The sequence below is a fragment of the Crocodylus porosus genome, unplaced genomic scaffold (assembly GCF_001723895.1).
Source record: "Crocodylus porosus isolate Cpor-Errol unplaced genomic scaffold, CroPor_comp1, whole genome shotgun sequence".
In the NCBI taxonomy this organism is placed as follows: domain Eukaryota; kingdom Metazoa; phylum Chordata; order Crocodylia; family Crocodylidae; genus Crocodylus; species Crocodylus porosus.
In genome coordinates, this window is record NW_017728914.1 from 34,340,770 (window position 1) to 34,365,157 (window position 24,388).

Genomic DNA, 24,388 nt, shown 5'->3' on the forward strand with positions numbered 1-24,388 from the left:
CAAGCAGTATATCGAGCTTGCCTCATTTCTCAGCTGTTGCTGAGAGCTGACGTGGATGATTGTACCTCGAAGCACCTTTAGAGAATCCCATTATGGCAAAAATGAGCTACTTTGTGCAGTGGCACTCGAACTTCCTCGCACCCACTTGGGGTTCAAGGTTTTTTTTTTTGTTTTACTACACTCGATTTACAGGAAAGCGCTGTGCTTCACACACTTGCTGACGGTCGAGTGGCCAGCACCTTGCAATAGCTCTCCCATTTCCCAATGCATTCTGCTTTGCGGTGCAGTTAGCTGTTTATTTAACATTTGGGGACAGGAGTCGGCCAGGGAATTCACTTTGAAGAGGCCTTCCCGTGGTAAAAGACCACAATCAATTCAAAGGCATTGTTTGGCACTTTGCACCGTGGAAGCCAGGAAAGAAGAAACAGCAGAGGCAGACTTGGATTTGAAAGCTGGATTTGTTTTGCAGATGTACTCTGGCTTAGTTTGAGAGTAGCCCAGAAAGAAGAGGTAGGAGGCTGGGATAGAGATGCTCCAGGGTGGGTGGTTGTGTAATTGGAGTCAGCAGATATTTTCAGATTGGAGTCAAGGGATATTTTCCCCCCTGACATGCTAGCAGTGTCTGTCTGTAGTGCTGTCCTGCCCAGCACCTCTCCTAGGAGCCTTAGGGCTAGGGCTAGGGCTAGGTGCATGGTATGGTGGTGCCCTGCCCTACCCCACATATGCTTTGGATGGAGGAAAGGGATAGGGCTTATTTTCCTTCCATTTGTAGCATGGATGTGATCACCTTCACCTGGGCATAATTTATTTAACACAGTCCCAAAGCAATGGCCTCCCCCTCTGGTCTCTCCTGTACTACTCTGTAGCTCTCTATACTAAAGGTTTTATGCTTGTAACAGGGCATTGAGGGGTGTGCTGTGGCATATGTGCATGGAGCAGGAGCTTGGGACCCGAGTGGATGTCTCATGGACTCCTTTGGACCTACAGCAGTTACATAGCTACTTACATTGCAAGGCATAGGCTCAATGACCCAGCTAGTCCTCTCTGGTCCAGTCTCCTGAAGTTGAGTGATCCTTTCAGGGATGGTCTGGCAGCCTCTCCCTCTCTGTTCAGGTGTGAGCTCCTTTGGCTTTGTACTTTCCTTCAAACCCCTAATACCTTGCCTTGCTTACTGCCCCTCACACCAGGACCCATAAGACTGATTTTGCTCTTTCCCTATTGCAGGGTTTCTCTTTCTCCTTGTCAACCCCAGTGCTCCCCCCTGCTGCTTCCTCCCTCTGCACTGAAACGCGCTCATCATCATTTTATTCAGACTACTTCTGTTTCTGTCTCTTCCTCCCCCCTCTCTTGAATCAAGAAGGGAAGAGGCACAGATTGCCATTCGGACTTATTTTCCTTGCCACGTTTTCACTCAGCTTTCCCTCCTATTGCTCACCATGACCTAGCTGTACAATTTGCTGCTGTGTGCAGAATGGCAGGCATCAGTGTGAAAAACCTCTCATTTGACAAGGTCCGAAGCAGGGAGCAAATTAGAGTAGAAGGGGACACAGATGATTATTAACCTGCCTGTGGCTGGATGGAGGACAGGGGCGGTTCTGGTCTCAAATGAGCTGAACTCATGGGCAGCTTGTGATAAAGCAAGGATGGGGTGATAGGATAGAAATTTGGGGCTAAATGTGGCCTGAGGAGGGGAATATAAATGCTGGATTGTCTCTTTTGAGCTACTAAAGATTTGAAAGGAGTCCCTGGGACTGGCTGCGAAGGGGCTAGCACTTGCAACTGGCTGAAGTAGAGGGATGGCCAAGGCACATCCATTAGCTGCACAATTGCCCTTCCTCCTGCACATGCACATCCAGGGGGATTTGCCACTAATTCCTCCTCCCTGCAGTGGAGTGAGGAGTGAGGCAGCTGGTTTGGGAGGCAGGGAGCCAGCTGCCCCTAGCTGGGGTTCAAACCTAATGCCAAATATCCCCCACCTGTTGTATGCCATTCAGTCCCTGCAGCAGGAGCACAGCCCAGCGGCTCCTCATGACCAAACACCTGAATTAATTGCCAGCAGCTGTCTGCAAAAGCTCCAGGCATAACACTTGCAATAATATTTGGCAGCACTACCCTTCTCCCCCGAGACGAGTAAGCACCTTAAACTAGTCCAGATAAGGCTAGATGGGATGTGAGGTTGGTCTCCTAGGGGCGTCCCTTGCATTGCTTCTGCTTTTACGCAGAAAAATGCACCTAGATGCAGAAGCTCACCCAGAAAGGAGGCTTGTCTCAACCAGTGCCTGCAAGCTGGACCCCAAAACCCCAGCCCATGCTTGCAAAGTTTCTTCAACACTTCACATTAGAGCAGTGCTCCCATCCGGTTTCCCTCAGCTGCTTTTACGTGCCTCTGCAGCCTTTGTAGTGCCTGGGATGAAAAGTCGATGATTGAGAGGATGGCAAGGCAGTTTTAAGGCGCCCTACCAGGCTTTTGTTGGCAAAAACCCCTCTCCCTTGCAGCCCATAATGAGCTCTCCTTCTGTCAGTCTCTTCCCACTGCAGCGTCACCTTCATCCTCGGTTTCTGACAGCTCGCTCAGACAAAGGCTGGGAAATTGGCTCCGCATTGTAAGGATGCCTTCATCGTTACGCTGTGAATAGAGTCCAGCAATGTAGGCAAGCGTTGCTGAATAATAGCAGGACCCGCTTCACTGGCACCTGTTGTCACAGATGCCCAAGATATAAGGGCCCTAATCCACTCTTCCTAGGAGACCACTGGGCTAGCTGGGATCAAATCCCACCCCACGGGGAACTGTGGATGTCCCACTCCCAGGGAAAGCGCAGTAGTTTTGGGGCAGAAAGGTGGGATGGTCCTCTGCCATGAGGTTACACACGTCACCCTTAGGTGGGTAAGTAGGACTGACCAGCCGTGTTCAGTCCCGGTGTCAGAGCTTTGCCTCCCTGCTGAGATATTGTGCATCTTCTCTGCACGCGTAAAGGAACGAATTGATTTTTTTAAAAAAAATTGTCACTGCTAATTGCAGACTCCAGTGAAAACCTGCTTACCCATTGCACATTGGGGTGGGGGGGAAGGAGACCCGCTTGCCTTTTGCAGCGAGAGTGGCTGTCTGCATATCCTCGGTTTATCTGCATTTTGCAATATCAATACACGCAGTTGGCCTAGCCGAGCGACCCAGGGTTTCTTGACACGTCTATCCATCTTTTTGCTATGTTCCTGTTTGTAGCCAGCCTTAAACACCAAGCAGCCAAATATCACAGCAGCATGATAAATAGCAAGTGCTAAATGCCCTTTTGAAAAGAAATGTGGATCGTGGTCATCTGGGGCCCTTCTGGGGGAAGGACTCTGGACATCCATTTAAGTCCTTCTAACAAAAGCAGATCACAATGAGCATCTTTTTTTTTATCACTGCCAATGACTGACTGACTTGAATACAACTTTTTTTTGTGGGGGGGGGGGCTGTTAAGAAACCCCAGGAGGGTTTGAACCTCAGGTAGCAAGCTGAACCGTGTTGTCTTCTTACTGATTTGTAAAAATAATAATATAGCATTTTCAGCAAAAGCAAAATCACGGGGAAAAAAAACGTCACCTGGGGCCAGGGAGTAGGGACGCGGACGTGTTCAGCCTCTTGTTTCAGTTACGGCAAAAGAAACTTTCAGCTCCCAAGACAGAGGGGTCCCAGATCTCCTCAAGCCCTCACCCGGGGTCCTTTCAGGGGAGTGAAGAACAGGACTAATGGGGTCTATGCCCCTTCTCCTCTGTGCCTATTTTCAAGCACATTCAGGCTCCTAAACCCCCGGGCAGTCTCCAGGGGTATTGCAGTCCAACAGAGTCCACAGGCAAAGTCTGCTCTTTCCCATCGGTGCTTGGGCCAGGGGGGTCGGAGATGGTCACTTCTGCACAGATAGCTTATGCTCTCACTGCCGGAGTTCAGCGGTGAAGACCCGGGAGCCACACCTCTGTATTTTGCAGTGAATCCTCATGCTGTTTAAGTATTCAATAAGACTATTCACATCTCTAAAGGATACAGAAGGCTTCTGTGGCCAGAGGGGCACCAGGGGAAAATGCCGAAGAGGAGATAGGTGCGGTTATTGCGGCTGCTGAGTGCACCCTCTCCAGGGAGAGGGGATACAGGCACAGACTTTGCTCCCAGGTCCCCAGGCCAAGCTGCCTTTGAAGTGCTGCATGCCAGCCCCCAGCTTTTTCACAGCTAGGAAGAGCTGCAGCATCCAGGGCCAGGGGCTCCCTGCGGCTTCCCTCTCACCTGGTGCGGTGCAGTCATGCCGGGCCCAGTGCTATGCAGTCTCCAGGGCAGGGGAAATACCAGGACCACCAAGGTGGTTTTCCTACTGGCTGGGGAACGTGGCAGGGGGGAGGACCCCGACTGAGTTAATGCATCGCTAGCCTCCCACTTTCACTTCCAGTGGGCTGACCTCAGCTATATGCTCACTTTATGGAAATGGGAGACTTCTCCCTAGCTTGCTCCTGCAGCCATACGGCTGAGGGCAAATGAAACTCGGGGACATCTGAATCCTGAGCCTCCGGGCTTGGACCTGCATGTAGGATGCCCACCAAAGGATTTGGAAGCATCTGAAGCCCCAGGTGGGGGGTGGAGGATGCTTGCCAGTAGCGGAGCCGTATATGGTTCTTGAATGACTCACGGATCTGGAATTGATTTGGCTGATTTCCTAGACATTCGGGCTGGAAGGGACCTCGGGAGATCATCGAGTCCAGCCCCCCGCCCCAAAGGGCAGGAAGTCAGCTGGGGTCATTTGACTGGGGACATGAAAAATTTTCCTTAAACAAAAAAAGAAAGGATGAATTCAACCTCTGGTTGCACCTGGAAGAGATTGGGATGGGTCTCTTCAAAGATTTGGGGGGACCTGTCCCCGTCTTCTTCTGCGCATGACATAAGCCCACTCCCTGTTTAATGCTGTTTGCCTGGCAGGTGGGATGTATCACCAGTTTCCAGGGTAGGGCTGGAAAAGACTAGGACCCAGCAAGAAAAGACAGCATCCGTCTAATTACAGTGCAGGCTAACCTGTGGCAGGGAGCACATCATCCCTGGGGTGGAGGCATGGCGTCTACTTGGAGCTTGCAGTGAAAGGGAGCTTCTGCGAGCGACTGGAGGGCTACGGCAGGCCACGGGTGCAGATGCAAACCCCTGGAATTACAGCTGTGGCCACTTGGGGGTAGCAATGCATTTTGATTATGCCTTCAGGGAGTAGTAGCCTGCTTTATGTCTCCCCTGTTCCATGCAGCTATAAAAACTAACCATCCCAGTCCCTGCTTTACAGCTGTGTTGAAGTGCCCAGCTGTTAGGCACAGAGCATCAGACCCAACTCCCCTTGTATTCCAGGGATGGGGGGATCTCAGGAGCAGAGGAGCTAGCAGACCGGGTATGGCTAATCCAGGACCTCGTCTCTGACAGCAGCCGGAACGAGATGCTCCCGTGGGAGATTTGAGAGCTGCATGCCTGGTTTTTGTGCGGAGACATCAGGACAGTGGTGTGGTGGCTGAATACTTAAAATGCCTCATAATGGCTCCAGGCCCATGACCATGGGGATTCCCAGTTGTCCCAGCTGCAAATGGGTACCTGGCCATCTGGGCTGGTGGCCAGACATGATGCTGGCCTTGTGGTCATGGCTACAGACACCAGTGTGCCTTTGACCATAGCTGTCTTCTGGGCCATCTGCCTCAGTGGACCTTTGCATGATGACAGCCGCCCTGGCTAAGTTAGTGCACATGGAAAGAAAGCAGGCCAGGGACTTATCCTCTGCTAGGGGCCCCCAGTGGTCTATCACTGGTTTATCTATCCCCAGCATCAGGACCCAGTTAGGAATTGGCTTAAGCCCTGAAGCATGGAGTTTAATATCCCCTTAATTTCTTTTCAGCAGGCATTATAGGGGGTGGGGGTTGGACTTGATTATCTACTTGGGTCCCTTCCAACCCTACAGCTATGAGTCTATAGCACTCTTGCATTTTTAATTAGCCCTCCAAATATTCAACACCCGTTGTGACCCTGGTTAAGTTCTTGCCCTCACTGACTTCCTATGCAAGGGAGCATCAAACTGGACCCTAGCTCTGTGGCTGGACCCATCACTGGTCATTTAGCCACACCGCACAAGCAAGGTAGGTCTCTAGAAGAGAGTCAGGACAGCTGAAGACTTCAAAACCAGGATGTGCTCAAGGCCATCCTTCCCCTTAGAGGATCTCCTTGGATCTCTTTGGGAAACACCTTATGGCCCTATTCCTGCCAACAGTGCCTCACTGCTCTGCTGATTCCTGCTGCTGTCAGTGATGAGGATCAGGACCTCTGACCATCCTCTGGTCCCATGCCCTTACTCTCAGCAGGAAGTGTATTTGCAAACTATGAAACCATTTATATGGATCCCAGCATTTCATATCCTCTGTGTTTCCATTTCTGAACTCAGCAGGGCTTTGCAAACTGCATATTTGCAAGCACTTTCCCAGGAAACAGGCTTTGACTTTGCAGGCTGTTACTCTAATGAGGACCTGTAGGAGGAATGTGGTTACAGTCCCCGGGGTGCACACTTAAGCAGGTTTGAAGCTAGCAGAGGGCTAAGCACTGGCCCCAACTGGAAGTGGCAACACTTGATAATCTTAGTGCATGCAGCGATAGGAGGCTTTTGTGACTGGCACAAGCGAGAACTGGAGCAAACCCATTTGGTGAACTCATAAGGCTCATCTCTGTTCAGATACAGGCCAAGGCATAGCTCAAGCCGGCTGGACAGGGACCACAATGCAGCTCTCACCAAGGCAGCGCTTGCAAGGTGATTGCACCGGGCGATCAGCACTGATTAGGATGCATAGAAGCAAGGTTGCTGGTCAGGTCAACACCATCATGCGGCTGCTCTCCAGTGAAAATGCCATTACCCCAGGAATTATAGACCTGCTGCATCCATTAGGCTGAATTCATGTCTGGTTTAACTCCGCTTAAGCCAGGGAGTTACACAAGGGACAAATTTAGCCCCCTCCCCCCAGTAATTTCCATATACCAGCAGGGTAGCTAAACAGTTATCATCATTTAAATACTGGATGCACGTGTGATGGGCTAGCTGGCAGTGACCTGGCCCAAGGGTTTTGAAAGGGCAAAAGATGTTTGGAGGACATGGGATTCCCTTTCCGCACCAATCAGGCCCCAGAGACTCACCCCCCCGTGTCCCGATTGGCTCCTTGGGCCACCTGGAGGGGGCTAAAAGGGGCAGCGTGGGCTGTCTCAGGAGAGACCAGCGAGGGACCACAAGGGAGGAGCTTCACAGAGCCGGCAAGAGCTGGGCCAGCGGGCCAGGAGCAGTGCCCTGGAAGAGCCTGAAAGAGCAGGACCTGCAGGCAGCAGCGGGACCCTCCACAGCACGGCGTGCGGCCCCTCACAGACCCCGCACCGGCTACAGCAGCGCCCCCAGTGGTGGCTGTGTGGCAGTGTGGGTGCCTGCCTACCATGCGGGCCATCAGGGTTCAAGTCCCCGCTGAGGTGACTTGGGGTGAGTGAGATAACAAAAAGCAAATCTTCTTGCAGTGGGAAGGGGCCATTGTGTTTTCTCCCCTTTCTCCCCCTCCAGGTACCAAGGCCCTATATTTCCTTGTCATTTGACATTTTTGCATTTTGTGCCTTTTTATATTTCACCAACCCGCATTGTTTGTTCTGCTGTTCGTATTTTATATTTTGTTAACCCATTTTTTTTGTCAATGATTGCAAGTGTCTAACTTTTGCTGAATCCTGCCCCTTGGGGCATGGTCGTGTCCACTATACCCTCTGCTTTATGCCTGTTATGTTCCCAGTATTAACAGGTATATGGTTACGTCCCCATTGGTGGTCTGGCTCTGCTTTATAGGGGAGGAGAGTCCCTACACCTCCCACAGCGCTTGTGCACCTGCTTTGATCCCCTCAATTGGAGAGGGGGCACCTCCTGGAGTACCACCCAGGCTACCCATGTGTGACTGCAACATTTGTTCACTTTACTTGTCTAATGTGCCAGGAAACATGATAATTGCCTTTAGATATTTTAAGTGTCACTTGTAGAGACCTGTCTTTATGTTCTTTGAACAGCTCAGAGGGTTTGAAGGCCAAAGGTGGCTTTCTGTCACTTTTTGGCCCCAGGCTCTTTCATCCGAGAGGCATCAGTGGATAAGGACTGGAACGGAGCAACCTCAGGGCTACATTTGCTAATGCAACCTGAATGCATGTACCTAAGTTGCAAGCCAGGTGGCTCTGGGGCTGGTGGGGGGAGCTAGCTTCACAGACATCCCAACAGCAGGAGAATTAGAGGTCAGTTCTGGGCAACATTTCATTCCTGCTCTACCGCTGGGGCGGAAGAAAGGCCAGAGCAGGGGACTGGCTTCCCGAAAAATAATGATCACCCTGAGATCAGCTTCTCAGGCCGAGAAGTAATACCCATTTGTTTTCTAGTTCAGAGTAAATCCTCCTTATCTTCCTCCCAGGAGGGCTCGTACTAGTATTTCTGCTAGAGACTGTCAGGATCTTTCACTCCCTACAAAAATTGTCATTGAAAACGGAAATGTTCCCATGTTTGTGTAGTGTAACAGTGATGTTGTAGCTGTGATGGTCCAGGCATTATGCGAGGGGCAAAGATATGAAGACATGCTTAGGAAGGAAGTCTTGCCTTTGAAAGCTTGTCTAGCTTTATCCCACCCACATAGTGGGTCCAATAAAAGTTATCACCCTAAGAAATCAGTGCCTCTATGTTTGAGGAAAGTTTCCCACTGCAAACAAGCAGGGTTGCATGAACATGCATATAGATGAGTCTTCGTGGCTGGAAGCGAGAGCTTTTTTTACCTTTTCATCAGAATCCCGAATGTTGTCAACAACAACAACAAAAATTGAATATTTTTGGCTAACATTTTCATTAAACCCAAACCAAACCAACCCCTTTATCAGGACATTTTGCACGTTTGCCAGTTGGTCCTTCCCTACTGCGGTGGGACTACTAGTGTAAGCTGGGGGAAGATTGAAATGGAAAGCTGTGATTGTTATGTCAATCTTCATGCCATGCCTAATTGGACTTAATATGGTTAGCAGGAGCTGGACTAATGCGATTAAAGGAGGAGTGGGTCTATAATGCATGTCCTGCGAAATTAATTTTTACTGCACAGTCAGGGAGTCCAAACTCCTTTCCTCCTCTGGCCTCACGGCAGAGACAATGATTGCCATTTACCTCGCAGCGGCGGCCTTATCAAGCAGCCGTCACAATGCAGCACCTCTTGCTGAAATCCCTCTCGTTTTGGGTTGGGTATTTTTTTCCCATGAAGGTAAAAGCAATTTTAATGACCTTCCATCCCACCTGAGAAGGCTATTTATAGTCACAGGCTGGTAGAAAGCTGAGAGCTGCAGACGGATGTCCTGTGCGTGGATGGAGGACTTGCGTTCTCTGCCGAATCCATCAGATTGCAGTCTCCTACCGGGCAAAGGCTCTGGTGGGCTGGGATCCTGCGGGCAGGCTGTTTGGTGGCCCAGAGCTTGCACCGAGGGGTGATCACGCTGAGGAACGCCAATCTGAAGCGACGAGAAAGGAGGTTGTAAATGATGGGGTTCACGGCAGAGCTCAGATAGAAGAAAACACCTAGGGGAGACCAGCAACAATGGAGACAAGGAGAGAAGGATGCAATTAGTAGGCCGACTATTCTCAGATGAGGAAGTCTCCCCTTCTTAATGCGATAATGAAATGCAAGGCTACAAAAAAAAAGTCTGAAAGAACAAAAAGGAAGATGTCTCATGAAAAATCAACGCTGAAGCTGAATTTGTATGATTCACCTAACTACCATGTCCAGTGTTTCCCCACAGCAGCCTGAGAAAAACATTTCTCCTTTGAAGAAGCAATATCTTTTAATTTTACGGCTGATGGAAATGTTCATCCTGAGTGGTGAACCTCAGTTGTGGAAAAGGATGCAAAGCTGGCTGTCTTGTAGGTCTGATAAGATTCCCGGCTTGGGGAAGAAATCATCTAGGAGAACACGGTGTTCGCTACCCTGGACAGGCGAGAGCAGGCTGAATAGCAAGTGTGTTGATCTGTGAATATTTTCAAGAGTTAAGTGTTGTCTGCAGCTCACTACAGTTGTCTGTGCCCTGTTTTTTCATTATCTATGCCTATTGGAAGAACTCCATCAGACAATAGTACTAAGTCCTGAAAGTTTCATGAACTCCAGCTTGACTTTAAAATCAGCTGCATGCCATGACTATCAGACCCAAGGAAGCCTGGCAATGCATGCCACATTGAAATACGGAGACAAACCCAACTGCAAGCAAAGGTGGATCTTATCCTGTTCTCGAGCAGTAAATTTGTCTGTAGTTCTCCACTGCCTTATTTTGTCCCTCGACTGATCAGATGCAGATGCTACTGACCTATTTCCCAGCCCCATTGCTTTCACTGCTGTTCCTGCAGGTTGAAGCCAGTATATCCTGGTTTGGTGATTTGGTCATCACTTTTTTTGTGGGCCCTGGAATGACGTAGGTAAAGGAGGGTTTTGCTGTACGGGGATGACAGCATGTGGTAACCAGGACGTGAATTTACAACACATGAGCTATTGTGCATTCGTGTCCCATGTGGACACTCTTTGTGCATGCTGTGTGTTGTAAGCTACCTCACACAACAATATCCTTCCTTGCACACCAAGAGTGTCTATACAGGGAATCAGTGCAAACAAGACCTTTCCTCCTAGCTAGAAAAAAAAAAAAAGAGTGAATGACTTGTCCTAGAAAGGAATAAAAATGGTAAAGAACATAACCAAGGAATAATATTTGATCCTCAATATATTTGTGACTAGTTCTCTTACTGGTTGCCTGAATAATGTGAACCAGTCTCTCCACATCGAGTTACCCCTGAGAGCTATGAGTCCACAACTGAGCAAGCCTGATAAGAAAGAGCTACCTGACAGCACATGGATGAGGTTGAAGACATTGGCCAGTGGCTCCGTCCAGTCCACAACAAAGCTGAAGAAGAGTCGATCGATGTGAAACGGGGCCCAGCAGACGGCAAATACCATCACCAGAACAACTGCCACGGAGACGGGAGGAGAAAGAGAGTGAGTTACAGAGACTGCATGGTGGGCGGTAAGCAGGGCAAGAAGTCCCAGGAAGCTACCAGCAACATCTATCGGCCATTGCCAAGTCACTTATTTGGAAACCTCTTTCACAACCTTTCTTTCCTCTCCCTGCTGGCACTGGTGTTTTCTGCAGAAAAAATATTTCGAACTACAAGAAATCTCTGCTGATCCCCATCTTAATTTGATAAATAAACAGTGATTTTTTTTTTTGATTTCTTCTTTCCCTTCCCCGCCTCCCTCCTTTCTTTATTTTTGTGCTCAAGGTTTCAGTGGAGCTGACAATGAAGAGGCCGTTTTTAGCCGGGATGGCACTTCGAACCAAATGAACCAACTGTGGATAAGGCATGCTTATCAGCGCAGATTTGGACTTGATACGATATCAGCTGGTGACTCTTTATCTCTGCATCTTTCACGCAGAAAAAAAACAAAGCTGGGGGCTTAGGATTCATTTCCAGTCGGCATTACCAGGACCCTGCTAGGTACAAAAATCAAGCTCGAGGCAATGTCCTGCTCTTTTCAGAGTGGATGGATCTCCCAGCTGACCGTGATTATGCCAGATCAGTCCCAGCACGGTCCTCACTCAGTCTGTAGTGATGGCATGAACACTGCACAGAGGATGCAACCATCTTAATATTTGGTGCTGTAGACCGGCAGACCAGAAAGGCAGACTTCTATTAGATTACACAATTTGATGGAAATTTAAAATTGTTTGAAAGCCTTCAGCAAGGGCCATGGGTGTGTTAGGTTTCTTACCTAAATACATTTGCAAATGCTGGCTTGCCAGGGATAATGATAAATGTTCTGAAGACAGCCTCAACTTGAGGGAGAAATGCTAGTGGTCAGAGGTATATGGGACATTTCCGTCTGGGTCTTTACCACTTCCAGGGGACATTAAGGATCCTGACCTTAAAGGCAGGGGAAGGGGAACGAAGGGTGAAGGATTGGCAGAGTTTATCTGGGAAAAGACTGCAGTTTATGATGGAAATGTCTGTGTAACACCTACTCCCTAGCCTGTATTTGGAAGTCCCCAGACAGAGCAGCATCCAACCAACCAACCAGCCATCCACCTAACCAACCAAGCAGCCATCCATCCATCTACCCAACCAACTAACCATCCATCCTGTTTCTTGGGATCATTGCTACTGCTGGAACGTGGGCAAGGATGAATTTCAACACTCATCCACAACAGAAAGGATCAGTCGTGCCAGGTTGATAACACAGCTTAGAGACACAGATGAGACGGGCAGCTGCCCCACATTTCCTGACACACAGATCGGTTGATGCATCTTAGTTTTGGTGGGGAAAATCTCTCACCTAAGGCAGGCCGGAGAACCCAATTGTATATGCTGCTGAGTTTTAACCCCACCTTCTTTGAGCCCCCACACATGCTGCTTCCTTTCCCTATACTTTCTGCCCCATGTTTAAATGAAACATATATGATACACATGCATAAAACTAAAATGAAGTACTTACATAACATCTTAGTGACTGATTTTCTGGAGGGTCTCTGAATGTTCACAGTCATTTCCTCTGCTTCCAAAGATGTGTCTTCTCTCAACTGGCAAGGGGAAAAATGAAGGAAAACTTAGAAACAAGGTGTTTTCTCCTGAAGCGTGATGGGATGCATAGAAATGACTCTCATGGCCTGTCCGGTAATGGGCCGCAGATGGAATTCAGCATGGCGCCGATTCGAAAGCAAGCTAGTCTGGGAACGGCTTCCTACTGCGCTACGTTGCTGCCTGCTCACTTTTTTATATTACCTGAACTCCCCCTTCTGAAAGGTCTTAGTAACCTCAGATGTGTATAGCATGAAAAAGATGCTGTACAAAGGAAGAAGCTGAAGAAGGGTGTTTGTGCCCGAAAGCTTGCAAAGAACAATTTCCCCAACTATTGAGTTGGTCTAATAAAAGAGATCACATCTACCCAAAGAAACTTATCTGCCCATGTCCTTAGACCAGCATGGCTCCAACAGCCCTACAGCTGTACAAAGAAGACACTTTGCTGTAACTGAACGTAGTTCTGGTAAATAGTGTTTGAGCAACAACTTCAGAAGCTACACTGAGAGAGGCCAGAAAGGTCCTTTTTTATTTTTAACCATTGCAAAACATTGCTAGTTTGGTTTGGGTTTGGCTAATATCAACCTCCACTCAGAGACAGGTTGGATCCAGTAATACAGAATAAGGATGGGGCTGGTGCACTAAAAGGGTTTTGTCTTTTGCCGTCTCCAGAAAAGGTTTTGTGAAAACGTACTGGTTGTGGGGGTTGGAGATTCCCAGTCTAGTTCAATCCTAATGCGGGGAAAAAACAGTTTAATGAAGATTCGGGTTCAGAAGAGACGGCAGATATTTCTGGCACTACATTACGCGTGCCCCCAGTACGTTTGTGTAAAGCAGTACTGCTCACTAACTCGTATACAACAGGATTTGGACTATTAAGCCTAGTGAATTTTAGTGTTGTTTTGTCTTTCAAAATATCCAGGAAGGGGGAGGGGAGGCTGTTGCTAAAAGAGACCCTATGCAATCAACCAATACCTCCGTAATCCAAAAAAAAAAAATTAAAAAGAATTGTTAGGGCCATGTTGAAAGCCCATCTGAAGCAATGGAAAGATTTCTGTGGATTTTCAGCGGGCTTGGGGGTCGGCTAATTTGCAGCAAATGACAGTGATGAATACAATCCCTATACTCCATCTAGCAGAAACCAGTGGTGCAACCTGCACAGAGATTAAATGCATGAAACTTAGCTACAACAAGAAAGAAAACGTTTTCCCAGCCAGCTTCCCCCTGGCTTTTCACAACAGAAGAAAGGAAAAACAGAAGCAGGGAGATGAGCAAAGCCGAGCCTGCGCCACTATTCTGCTTCCGAGCAGTTACCCTCGTCTCGTTAGTGTGGAACAAAATGACTGAAATTAAAATTAATCCTAATGAATTTTGAAGAAGCTAACACTCATGGGAACGCTTTGCAGTGTGCTTTTATTGAGAGCTGATGCTTTGATGATGAAACCCCCACTGGTCAATCTGAGAGGACAATACTTTTGCATTTGTTTTTTTACTAGAATTATCCACCACGTTCATTTTATCTGGGTTGGGCTATTGAGATTTTCATTCTTGATTAGTCAGACAATTTTTTTTCTAGTGAAGATTTTTTTTCCCCCCCAGCACCTCCAGAATAGCAATAAAATTTTAATTGTGTGGGGGAAACCCCCATCCCTCTCTTTCCTACCCCTCCACCCAAAAAGAAGAAAGACCAGTAAGTGAATGCAAGAACATGAATGTGATATTTTTGTCTTCTACCTCTTACGTGTTACCTTCAAGTTGTCTGTGATTAATGGACTATTATAACTTTTCAAAAAGGTTTTAATTGCGCTCATTAGAAAAAAAAATATCTCGCCATTGATTCATTTCGAGGCTAGTGCTCTCACGAAGTGGGAATGCATTAAATGAAATTCTGTTCGATTATAAAGCAATTTGGCATTTGCATGTTTTTCATGATGGTCTTTTGACACGCTCACTTGAAATCAATGTTGTTTAAGGGCTAAAATTGGTTGATTCGTAACATGCAAAGTGATAAATGTCAGCACAGATTGATTAAAAGCTTTAGCTTCCCTTCAGTGGTTTTTTGGTCTCAACAGTCATTCATTCGAAGTACTCTCCAAAGCCACAGAGAATGTACTACTATGCCACTATCATAAACCAACATGCAACTTTTTTCCTTCGCTTTCCTCCTGTGGGTTGGATAGCGCCGTCATGCTTCGTTTTCAGAAGCTCCAATGACGCTCTGCTGCAGCGTGACCGGGAGGAGTAACAAAGGGGAAGTTTGCTGGAGGGCGGATAACTTTGAGCACAGAGCTCAGACATAGAGTCCCAGTGAAAAAGTCCATGGCTGGTTCCTCCCAAATGTCACGAACATTTGGATCTGGGGTTTTGATTTGCTTGAACTCTATTACAATGCAGCTGATACAAGTTTGTCTCCTCTGGGCGCATCTACATGTGCACTGTTACTGTATGGTAACCAAAAATTACCATGCCTGTACACGCACGCATCTGTACTGTGCAGTAAAGATAGCAATTTACATCAACTTGGATGTAAATTTGCCACCTGCATGATACAGGTAGCAAATTTACTTCTGAGTAGTTACTGCGCAGCTAGGCACATGTGGCAGCGAGGCCGTACTGTGTCATAACCCTGTTTATGTGAACTGGTTTGGGATGGACTTTAGTCCCAAATCAGTCCACACACAGCGTTACTGCACTGTAATGCCTGCACATGTAGACACCAGTGTAAAAGCCGCTTACTGTGCAGTAAATTACTAAGCAGTAGATGCACAGGTAGACACATCCTCTATTCTGCACCTTTACACTGTTAGCATCCCCTGACCTTGTTAGCCCAAAGTTAGTGCAATATTTTGGGGACCCCTGCGAGGTTCTCTCAGGGAGTCTTTACATGTTTTCTGTCTTCATCTGTTGATTTTTTCCTCAGTATAAATTAAATCATTCAGACAAGAAGTATAGGCCTGGTGACCAGGCATGGAAAACCTGCCAGTTCAGCTGTCCTTGACAGCGGTGATTTGTGAGATGCATAACGTAGTCTGCCTTTGCAATCCAAGTGTTGTCGAAAATTGGTAAGGTCCAGTCCAGAGCTTTTGCTCAGACCCTTTACTGCTAACAGCGATACACTGGTCCTCCTGGGAGAAGACTGGTGTGACCCAACACATATGTGGCCAATGTAGTTTTTGAGGGGATAGTTCTGACACCGTACAGCAAAATCTAATACTATCTGGCACAGAGGTGTTGCACCCTGGATGGCAATGCTGGCCGGGCCGGTGGTGGTGCCACCTTTCTCGTGCCTCCTCTGTGTTCACATTCGCGGCTGGCTCTCTGCATGCCCACTCCCAGCTATGCTACTTATCTGACAAAACAGGTTCAAAGTCAAGATCCTTTTGGAAAAGTTTCCGATACTTAACAGAATTGTTTAAAAGAAACCAAACACACACATTGACACTGGTTATGAATATAAGCAAAGTCTGCCCGCATGTTTCTAATTACAGGTGGTGAGTGAACTGCACAGTGGAAAAAACCCAGCCTAAATGGCAGAAAGGACATTAAAACTTAACAGATTCCATTACCTCCACTATAATAATCCTGCATATCAGTAGGAACAAGCATGAAGAGGGTATCTTCATGAATGACCATGTATTTTATTTTGCAAGTTTGCTTTTAAATCCAGGCAACTCTCTTATCTCTCAGTCACAGCTTTCTCTGCAGAATCTAATTCTTCAGCAGTCAACCATTGTACATGCAACAGACCACACGTGACATGATGCAGGGCTCCCTGCAAATGATTTTAAATGATGCACTTCAAGAGAGTAAAATGTGTGTGGAGCACAGAACAGGAATCTTTAGGTATTGTGGCATTTTCTAATAGGGGCCAAATGTTGTAGCCTGAGATTCTGCTCCCATGTATACCCATGCTAACCCAAAGAAAGCATCTAACAAAAGCAATGGTACCATGTTTGACTTCGCATAGCTCACATTAGCAGCAAGCACCATCTGAGGAAGAATGCAAGAGTCTTTCCTGTTTCTGTATTTATAAGAAATCCATCAATGGCATACAGTGCAGAAAATTCAGGTTGGAAGGGACCTTAGGAGGTCACATCTAGTCCAACCCCCTGCTCCAAGCAGGACCAGCCTCAACTACATCATCCCACCCAAGGCTTTGTCTAGCCCAATCTTCAAAACCTCTAAGGATGGAGACTGCACCACTTCTCTGGGTAACCAGTCCCAGTCTTTTACTACCTTCCTAGTGAGAAAATTCTCCCTAAAATCTAACCTCAACTTCCCTTGCTGCAGCTTGAGCCCATTGTTCCTTGCCCTGTCATCTGCCCCCACTGAGACCAGCCCAGCTCCATCCTCTTTGCAGCCCCCCTGCAGGGAGGTGAAGGCTGCTGTTCAGTCCCCCTCGGTCTTCTCTTCTGCAGACTCGATCAGCCCATTCTCTCAGCTTCTCCTCACCAGTCATGTCCCCCAACCATTTTCATTGCCCTCCATTGGATTTTCCAACTTGTCCACATCCTTTCTGTACTGGGGGCCCACAACTGGACACAGCGCTCCAGATGTGGCCTCCCCAGTGCTGAACAGAGGGGAAGAATTACTGCCCTCGATCTGCTGGCACTGCTCGTACCAATGCAGCCCAGGATGCCACTCGCCGTCCTGCCAATGAGCGCACACTGCTGGCTCCTGTCCATCTTATTGTCCCCTGTCACCCCCAGGTCCTTTTCTGCAGAGCTGCTGCCCAGCCTGTCCCAGTGCATGGGATGGTCCTGTCCTAAGTGCAGGACTTTGTGCTTGTCCTTGTTGAACCTCAGGAGACTTCATTTGGCGCAATCCTCCAATTTGTCTAGGTCCTTCTGAGTCCTAGTCCTACCTTTCAGCATATCTACTGCTCCCCTCAGCTTGGTGTCATCTGCAGACTTGCTGAGGGTGCGCTCTGCCATCTTACAGGTCTTATCTATACATGTCTACGGGAGGAGAATTGGTGTAGTCTGTGCTAATATCTACTGGGTAGACGTCTATCACAGTCCTCACACGGGCAACTGGCAGCATCAGCCGGCAGGTTGAGGACTGAATGCAAAATAGAAACATTCTCCCTTTAAGGAGAGTTTCTCCAGGTCATCCTCCATCCCGTCATTGTTCCAGGAACGTGCTAAGAAAGGCGGGATGTCCTCAACTCTGGACGGTTCTTGGGGGCTGGTAAAGACATACAAAGCCATCTCTATTGTTTGTTCAGTTTAAATCCAACACAGTTCACAGTTCACCGTAGCTGAAAATTATTGTCAGCTGATGTCATGTGCTGTTCCCTATAGTTCCCCAGGAATCAGTCCACAATGCAACACGTCCAAATTACTATTCCAGTTTCCACTTTTACCAGAGAGGCCAGTCATTCAATGGCTGTGAGATGTTGAACTCACACCCTTCTTTGCTTCTTCCAGAAAACCTGCAGGCACCTGCACTGTCTTGGCCAACAAAAAACAGACTCACATCTTGACGTCGCTTGCATCGCACTGGATTTCAGCTCCTCATCAGTAAAGTGAGGGTCGTAAAACTCATGTTGGTATTTTTCAGTATAAGCTCACTAATCCAAAGGCTTTCCTTTCTGATTCTAGATGGGGATTCTTTTATTCAATCCCCAAACTTCTGGGATGGGAAATCTCTTTGCTGTCAATCACCCACCTGGATGCTCTAGTGATGGTGGCCAGGCAGATGCTTCAAAGACTGTTCCTGTATCTCTGAGCCTTACAGGCATGAAGGCACACAGACATCCTTGTGCAGTCATTACAGGATCTTTTTCGTGAATTGTTAGTTTGCGGGCATCCATAAGGAGGTGAGTAATACCTGCCCAGAACAGCCCCTACCTGATTCATCTCCTCTCCTCTGCAATAATGGCTTGAGTTCTCTGTAGCACATGCCTGAGCAAGACTGCAAATGCAAACCCAGGTGGTTTAGGGGCATTCTCGATGTCAGTCTAGTCTACTGAACTGGAATTGCATGATCCAGGAGACAAATCCCATTTACTCCAAACACAAGTTGGACTCTGCAGTTTTAAGTGCAATCTTGCTGCCCTGTCGGAGGTTGAATGGCTCCTAATTGTTCCTCCCTGCAGTGCTATGCCCGAGGGTGCTGCTGAGCATTTAGGCTCTGTCGGGGCTGAAACAAGGAAGTGCAGTTACCAATCCCTCTTTCCCCAGAGCCCAGGCTTGGACTATTGGGATGGAAAGAAAACATGCCTGGCTCCAGATTTCAATTGCAGGGTCAAGGCTGAAGTTTTGCAGTTCAGGTTTAAACAGCGTGAGATGCCCGGGCGAGCCCGGGACTGCTGTCACATAACTGATTTCACGCTCATTGCTGCTTTGATATAAATTGCCTGTGACTGAAAATGAGCTAACTGCTGTTTGTTCATCACTTCCATTTAAAAATTAAACAATCTTACCCCTTTACTTGTGCTGAAGCCAATGGCATTGCAGCCGGGAGTGCATTATGAGGATAAAGCAAAGTAAGCAGGCATAAAAGAAAGGACATCCAAGCCTTTATGATGATGAGACTGGGCAGGATCGATGTCGGGTCTCATTCAGAAATCTGAGAGTGGGAGCTGTGCCTTGGCACCGACGTAGCACCTCTTCTGCAGGGAGAACGCGGAAAACCTGGGCAACGGTGGCTAGCTACCACTGCCTGCCTGAAGCAAAGGCTTTTCATACCCAGCTCTAGATCTTTTCAGTTCATAATTTAACAGTGAAGATAAAAGTGCTGCTTTCCTTAATTCCCTTTAGGTTAAGCCGTGCATAATTTGCTGTTTGAATCTATAGCTAAGTCCATAAATTGCTGCTTATGGGAGCCTGACCCATTCAGAAAGGTGTCTTGTTTGCCATAGTTTTTCAGTTATTCACCTACAATCATAAGTACTCCTAAGCACCCTCTTCTCCAGTGTGAAGTGACACTAAATAGCAGATAACACATTAACGAGGCAATACAGATGTGCCGGCTGATTGTAGCACTTGATTTGCTTCTCTGACCATATATCCCTGGAGCTCCCTGCCCTTTCTTTGCAAGGGAGCAAACCTCACTTCTGCAAAGTTGCATTCTGAGCAGTGTAACGTAGTACCGATGTTTTAAAAACCATACCCAGAAAAAAAACCCCCCCAAACCAATCCAGCCCCACAATATTTTAGCAGAGTATTTCACAACAGTGCTATAAAAAAGCTGGTTACATACAGTATAACCTAGGCTGTTTTTTCTCCTGTATCTCTATTTCAATTCCCATTGCCAGCAGTCCTGGTTTCTAAAAGCTGCATGGATGGCAAATGGCTATATAGCACGTCTCACTACTTTTAAAAGACTCATTCATTATTTTGTGCTTGCAGCAGTAAACCAGCTTATTTTAGAAGTGAGTTTTAACAAAAGTGTATGATCAAGTAGTGGCCGTATCACTTGCCCAAGAAAGCAGGAGGAGAATGCAATGAAAATGCTAAAGTCACAAGACAGAGAAAGGCAAGCACTGCAATCCCCCTACTTTTTTTACTCCTTTTTTACACTCCCTTTTGAGCCAAGAACCTGGATCGGCCGAAAACCGTACAAAAGATAAACTTAGCACCTCAACAGGGATGCAGAAGTAAGAACCAAAATGATAGACATAGATTAGGCCATATTTACCCCCAGCTGGAGGTGTACCAGGGGGTGAATCTGGTTCTTTGTTTCCAAGGGAGGTAGTTTTCAATGGGTTCCCTTCAATGGGTGGATGGAAGGATGGCAGGTGTTGCCTCAAAAGGGTTAAATCACCTTTTTAAAGGCAGCTGAGCTAGAAAGAAAGTTACAGGGAGAAGCAAGGAAGGCATCGTTCAATTAGGACTTACTTTCAGCCCCATCAGATAGTAGAGGACACTAATGATACCCACAGGCAGCACATAGAAGAGGAAGGAAGTGACCTGGATGATACAGTTGTAGATCCACATAGGCATGACCACGGTGCAGGTGGCAGAGCCGGGGACCAGCGTACCGTTGGGGAAGCGCTGGAGCAAGATGCCGTGCGTGCTGGTGTTGGGGAGAGAGAAGAGGACGGAGAGGACCCAGAGGACAATGATGATCCTCAGCGCACGCTTCCTGGTACTCTCCAGCTTTGCCCGGAAAGGATGGAGGATGGCGACATATCTCTCCATGCTGACCGTGGTGACGCTCAGGATGGAGGCAAAGCAGACCGTCTCAAAGAGCGCCGTCTTGAAGTAGCAGCCGACGGGCCCGAAGAGGAAGGGGTAATTGCTCCACATCTCGTACACCTCCAGCGGCATCCCAAAAACCAGCACCAGCAGGTCTGAAATGGCAAGGCTGAAGAGGTAGTAGTTGGTGGGGGTTTTCATGTTCCTGTGCTTTATGATCACCAGGCATACTAACAGGTTTCCCACCACCCCGACCACAAAAATCAAGGCATATATTAAACTCATGGGCACGAAGAGGTGACTCCGTTTGGGGCCACATACAAAGGCGAGATAGTCCTCAGTGCTGTTTAGATGCCATCTGAGTGGTTCCTCCTTCCCAGCGAGGTGATCAAGCCATGAGATGTTGGTGATCCAGTCCATGGCTGGTTCTGTTGGGATGAATAATGCAGATCCAGTCTTTTTCCAGGCTGCTTCAAGTTTTCCCCGTGCCACTTTTCCCATGTTTAGAAGGAAAGAGAGAGGGAGAAAGAGGGATGTCCGGTCAGACCTGAAAGCGCACAGATGCTGAGAGATGCAGGGCATATGTATGTCTGGCTCCAGTTGTGGTTTTGCTGTTGTACGAGCTGTTCCCTTGTGAGGAGTCAGATAGAAAGCCCCTCCTTTCACACATATTCATTGGCTAGCTAAGTGCATCAGAGTCTAGGGTGAGAAAGGAGATCCTGGCTATTCAGACCAGCTCTCGTGGCAGATGCATTTACTGAATCAGCGGCACGGGGTGCATCCAGCTGGGAATCTGAAATCTTGGATACGAGTCCGGCTCCAAGACTTGTCAGATTTTGAGGAACTGAGCAATGCAGTTTTGGTCCCAGAGCTTTTACAAAATGAGCATGAAGCTGCATCCAGCTAAAAGCCACGAAGAAAATGCATGGTTTTCAGATGCAGATTTCTGAGTCCCCATTGATTTTTAGTAATCAGCTTTAGATGGCAAAAAGCCATCTGCAAACAGATTGACTCTCTCCTTGTAGAGATCTGCTTTTGTAGTTCAACTTGTCAGATTAGTCCAGGGTACTTTTGCTTGCTGGCATTTTTTTTAATGCTATGAAGTTGTTTGTTGAATATTCTGCAAAAAGGGTTTTATTTTTGCTCATTATCGGTATCAGGAGTTTGTGTTTTTGTCACTGGCTTCTTGTTTCCTCAGAGGCAAGAGACATTCAGGTAATGGTGGATTTTAGCCCAAATCTGAATCCTGACTCCACTTCGCTGGAATCTCTTTGGAAAAAAACCAACCCATTTCTTTCTCAGGAGAGTTGGATGCATGCAAATGTGATGTCTCTTTGACGGGTCCAATCCATTCTTTATTTCTCCTTATCACTTTTTTCACTGTGTCTCGACCTTTCCACAACAGCCAAGCACCTTCATGCACATTTCCACATCCAGCAGAATACACCTCCCTACCATAATGGCCGAGTCCTTATAGATCAGGCAGCTCTTTATCAGGGTATAATTCAGTGCTGAATTGAAGCAATACAGAAATTGCTTCAAATAGGTTTCCTTTTTTTACAACCCCCCCACCTCCCTAGCGCACATAATTTTGCAGTGCAGAAAATGTAACTCTTTGGAACAAGGTTGTGGGGAAAGCAAAAAACCCTTTGTTCTTGCATAGGAAGGGCTCGGATCTGTAGTAGCAGAAAAAGAATATTTGGTGGTTTCTACACTTTAAAAACACGGAAAGCCCCCATTGTAGTATGACATACCAAGCAGAATATAGGTTAAAATAACCCATGGAAAGAAAGGCCAGGGCAAAACTTTCTGCATTTAGTAGAGAGACAAGGTTCTCCGGGTGAATATGAAATCTTTTATTAGACCAACCTAAATAGTTGGAAATTTTTTTTTTTTTTTTTATCAAGCTTTAAGGTTTAAACATGGCTACAACCCACATGCCTGCATTTAGTAAGCACTTTTCTCAGACTGGGGGTGCTTGGATGGAAAAGCCACATCACATTTCTTATGGATCCTCTGAGTATCAAAAGGGGGTTTTCTACCAACCTCTGCAGCAAAGCATGAGCTGGGCAGGTAGACGTGGGGAGCGCCTCTTGTCCCCACCCCTGGGCGTCAGTAGGCTAGTGGGCAGCGCAGCAGGTGGCACGAAGCTGGCTAAATGGCTTTTCTAGCATGAAAGGATGCCAGATGAATCCTTGGCGGCCCCTTCAGACTGCTTAAAGAACCCTTAGAGCTGCTCTGGCGGTCCCAAGATACCTTGTGCAGACTGAAGGTAAAACTTCTTTTTCCACCATGGGAACCGCTGAGTTGACCAGACCTTGGAGCAATCTCCCTGTCTCCTGTCCCTGGCTGGCAGCAGATTCTTCACGGCAGATGCAACCCCCCCCCCCCGCAAAGCACAAACCCCTGGAAGCAGCAAAGAAAAAAAATCAAGGATTTGCAAAGACAGCTGTGCCCCAACCCCAGTCTGTCAGCGGGTGGCTCACACTTGATGGAAAACAACGCTTTTTTTGTCCCTCCAGTATTTTTTTGATTCTCTTTATGTAACTTGCCTTGTCTTTCTCACCAGGGGATATCTGCATGATAACAATCCCCGTTGCGATAGACACCAGGTCGCCCCCGCTAACAGCGAAGAAACCACCTGAAGGCCGGCGTCCCCTCCCATCCGTCCCGCCGAAGCCCCCAGTCTGAGCCAAGGCACAGCAGTTCATCCCATGGGCAGGTTGTTAACAGCTAGCTGTGCGGAAATGTACTGGAGATCTCTACTGAAATAAAAGTCAGAAGCGTTGCTCTTAATGATAATTGCTGCACACCCTTCATTTATGTCAAATATATTCCTCCTCCATTTACGATGACCTCCCCGGCTTCTCTGACTTCTGTTCATTTAGCAGAGTGAAATGTTTTGTTGGATTTTGCCTTTCGGCGCACAGGAAGGGCGTCCTTTTGACCCATTTCTTCCTTCCTCAGGTATTCAACTCCAAAAGGTCTCACTGCATTTCAAACATCAGCGGCAACTTTGAAGGCATTATAATTGATCCTTGGCTCCTTATAGGTAGGAACAAAGGAGCCGTCATACAGGATGAAACCCATAGACCATTTATTCTAGTGTCATGTCTCTAACAACGAGCGGCATCAGACGTTCAGCGAAACCTTGCTATAGTGCTGCAGATAATCAAAAGCTTCTTTGTCCTTTGCTTGACTTTCAGACCTTAATCTTTCCCTGGCATTTCTTCCATCTCTCTCCTGCCTTTTATCATCAACAGGTCCCACCAGGTCCCCTCTGATATTTTAGGTACAGGGTAATAACAGCATGGGTGGAGCAGCGCTAACAAGTGCATAGACTATCTGGGAAACTTGGGAAACATCCGCATTGACCGACACCTGAGATTTATTGGCTGATGTTTTGAAAATATCTACAGAAGAGCTTTCTGCTGTTATTATTGCACAGAATCATTAGTTCCTTTAAAGAAAATGAAAACGAAACAACAGGTTCCACTTGGCTTGAACTCAACTTTAAAGGAAAGAAAATTGAAATCAATTGAGCTGTTCACAAAAAGAAACCAACTGGGGACCAATTTGATAATTTTATTACATGCACACACGCGCGCGCGC

General features: G+C 47.4%; 1 protein-coding gene across 2 annotated transcripts; it reads right to left on the minus strand.

Annotated features, from left to right (window-relative positions):
* Nucleotides 1-8,847: 8,847 nt before the first annotated feature.
* On the minus strand, nucleotides 8,848-21,376 carry NMUR2 (neuromedin U receptor 2). Of its 2 annotated transcripts, none has more exons than XM_019535259.1 (4): nucleotides 20,477-21,376; nucleotides 12,550-12,634; nucleotides 10,902-11,027; nucleotides 8,848-9,596 (listed from the first exon to the last, which is right to left on the minus strand). In XM_019535259.1, exons 1-4 carry the CDS (start codon nucleotides 21,356-21,358, stop codon nucleotides 9,337-9,339), a joined length of 1,353 nt encoding a protein of 450 aa, XP_019390804.1. In that variant the 5' UTR covers nucleotides 21,359-21,376; the 3' UTR covers nucleotides 8,848-9,336. The 2 variants fall into 2 exon arrangements, with proteins under 2 accessions (XP_019390804.1, XP_019390805.1); XM_019535260.1 differs by having other exon boundaries at nucleotides 9,409-9,529.
* Nucleotides 21,377-24,388: the final 3,012 nt, after the last annotated feature.

What these genes read in the sequence shown, in the direction of transcription:
- NMUR2 (XM_019535259.1), bottom strand. Translation starts at nt 21,358, where the DNA reads ATGCCCTGCATCTCTCAGCATCTGTGCGCTTTCAGGTCTGACCGGACA. An exon ending in ACTATCTGATGGGGCTGAAA is followed by an intron (nt 12,635 to 20,476) that starts GTAAGTCCTAAT and finishes TCCCCTTGCCAG; the next exon opens with TTGAGAGAAGACACATCTTT. An exon ending in CCTCATCCATGTGCTGTCAG is followed by an intron (nt 9,597 to 10,901) that starts GTAGCTCTTTCT and finishes GGTCTCCCCTAG; the next exon opens with GTGTTTTCTTCTATCTGAGC.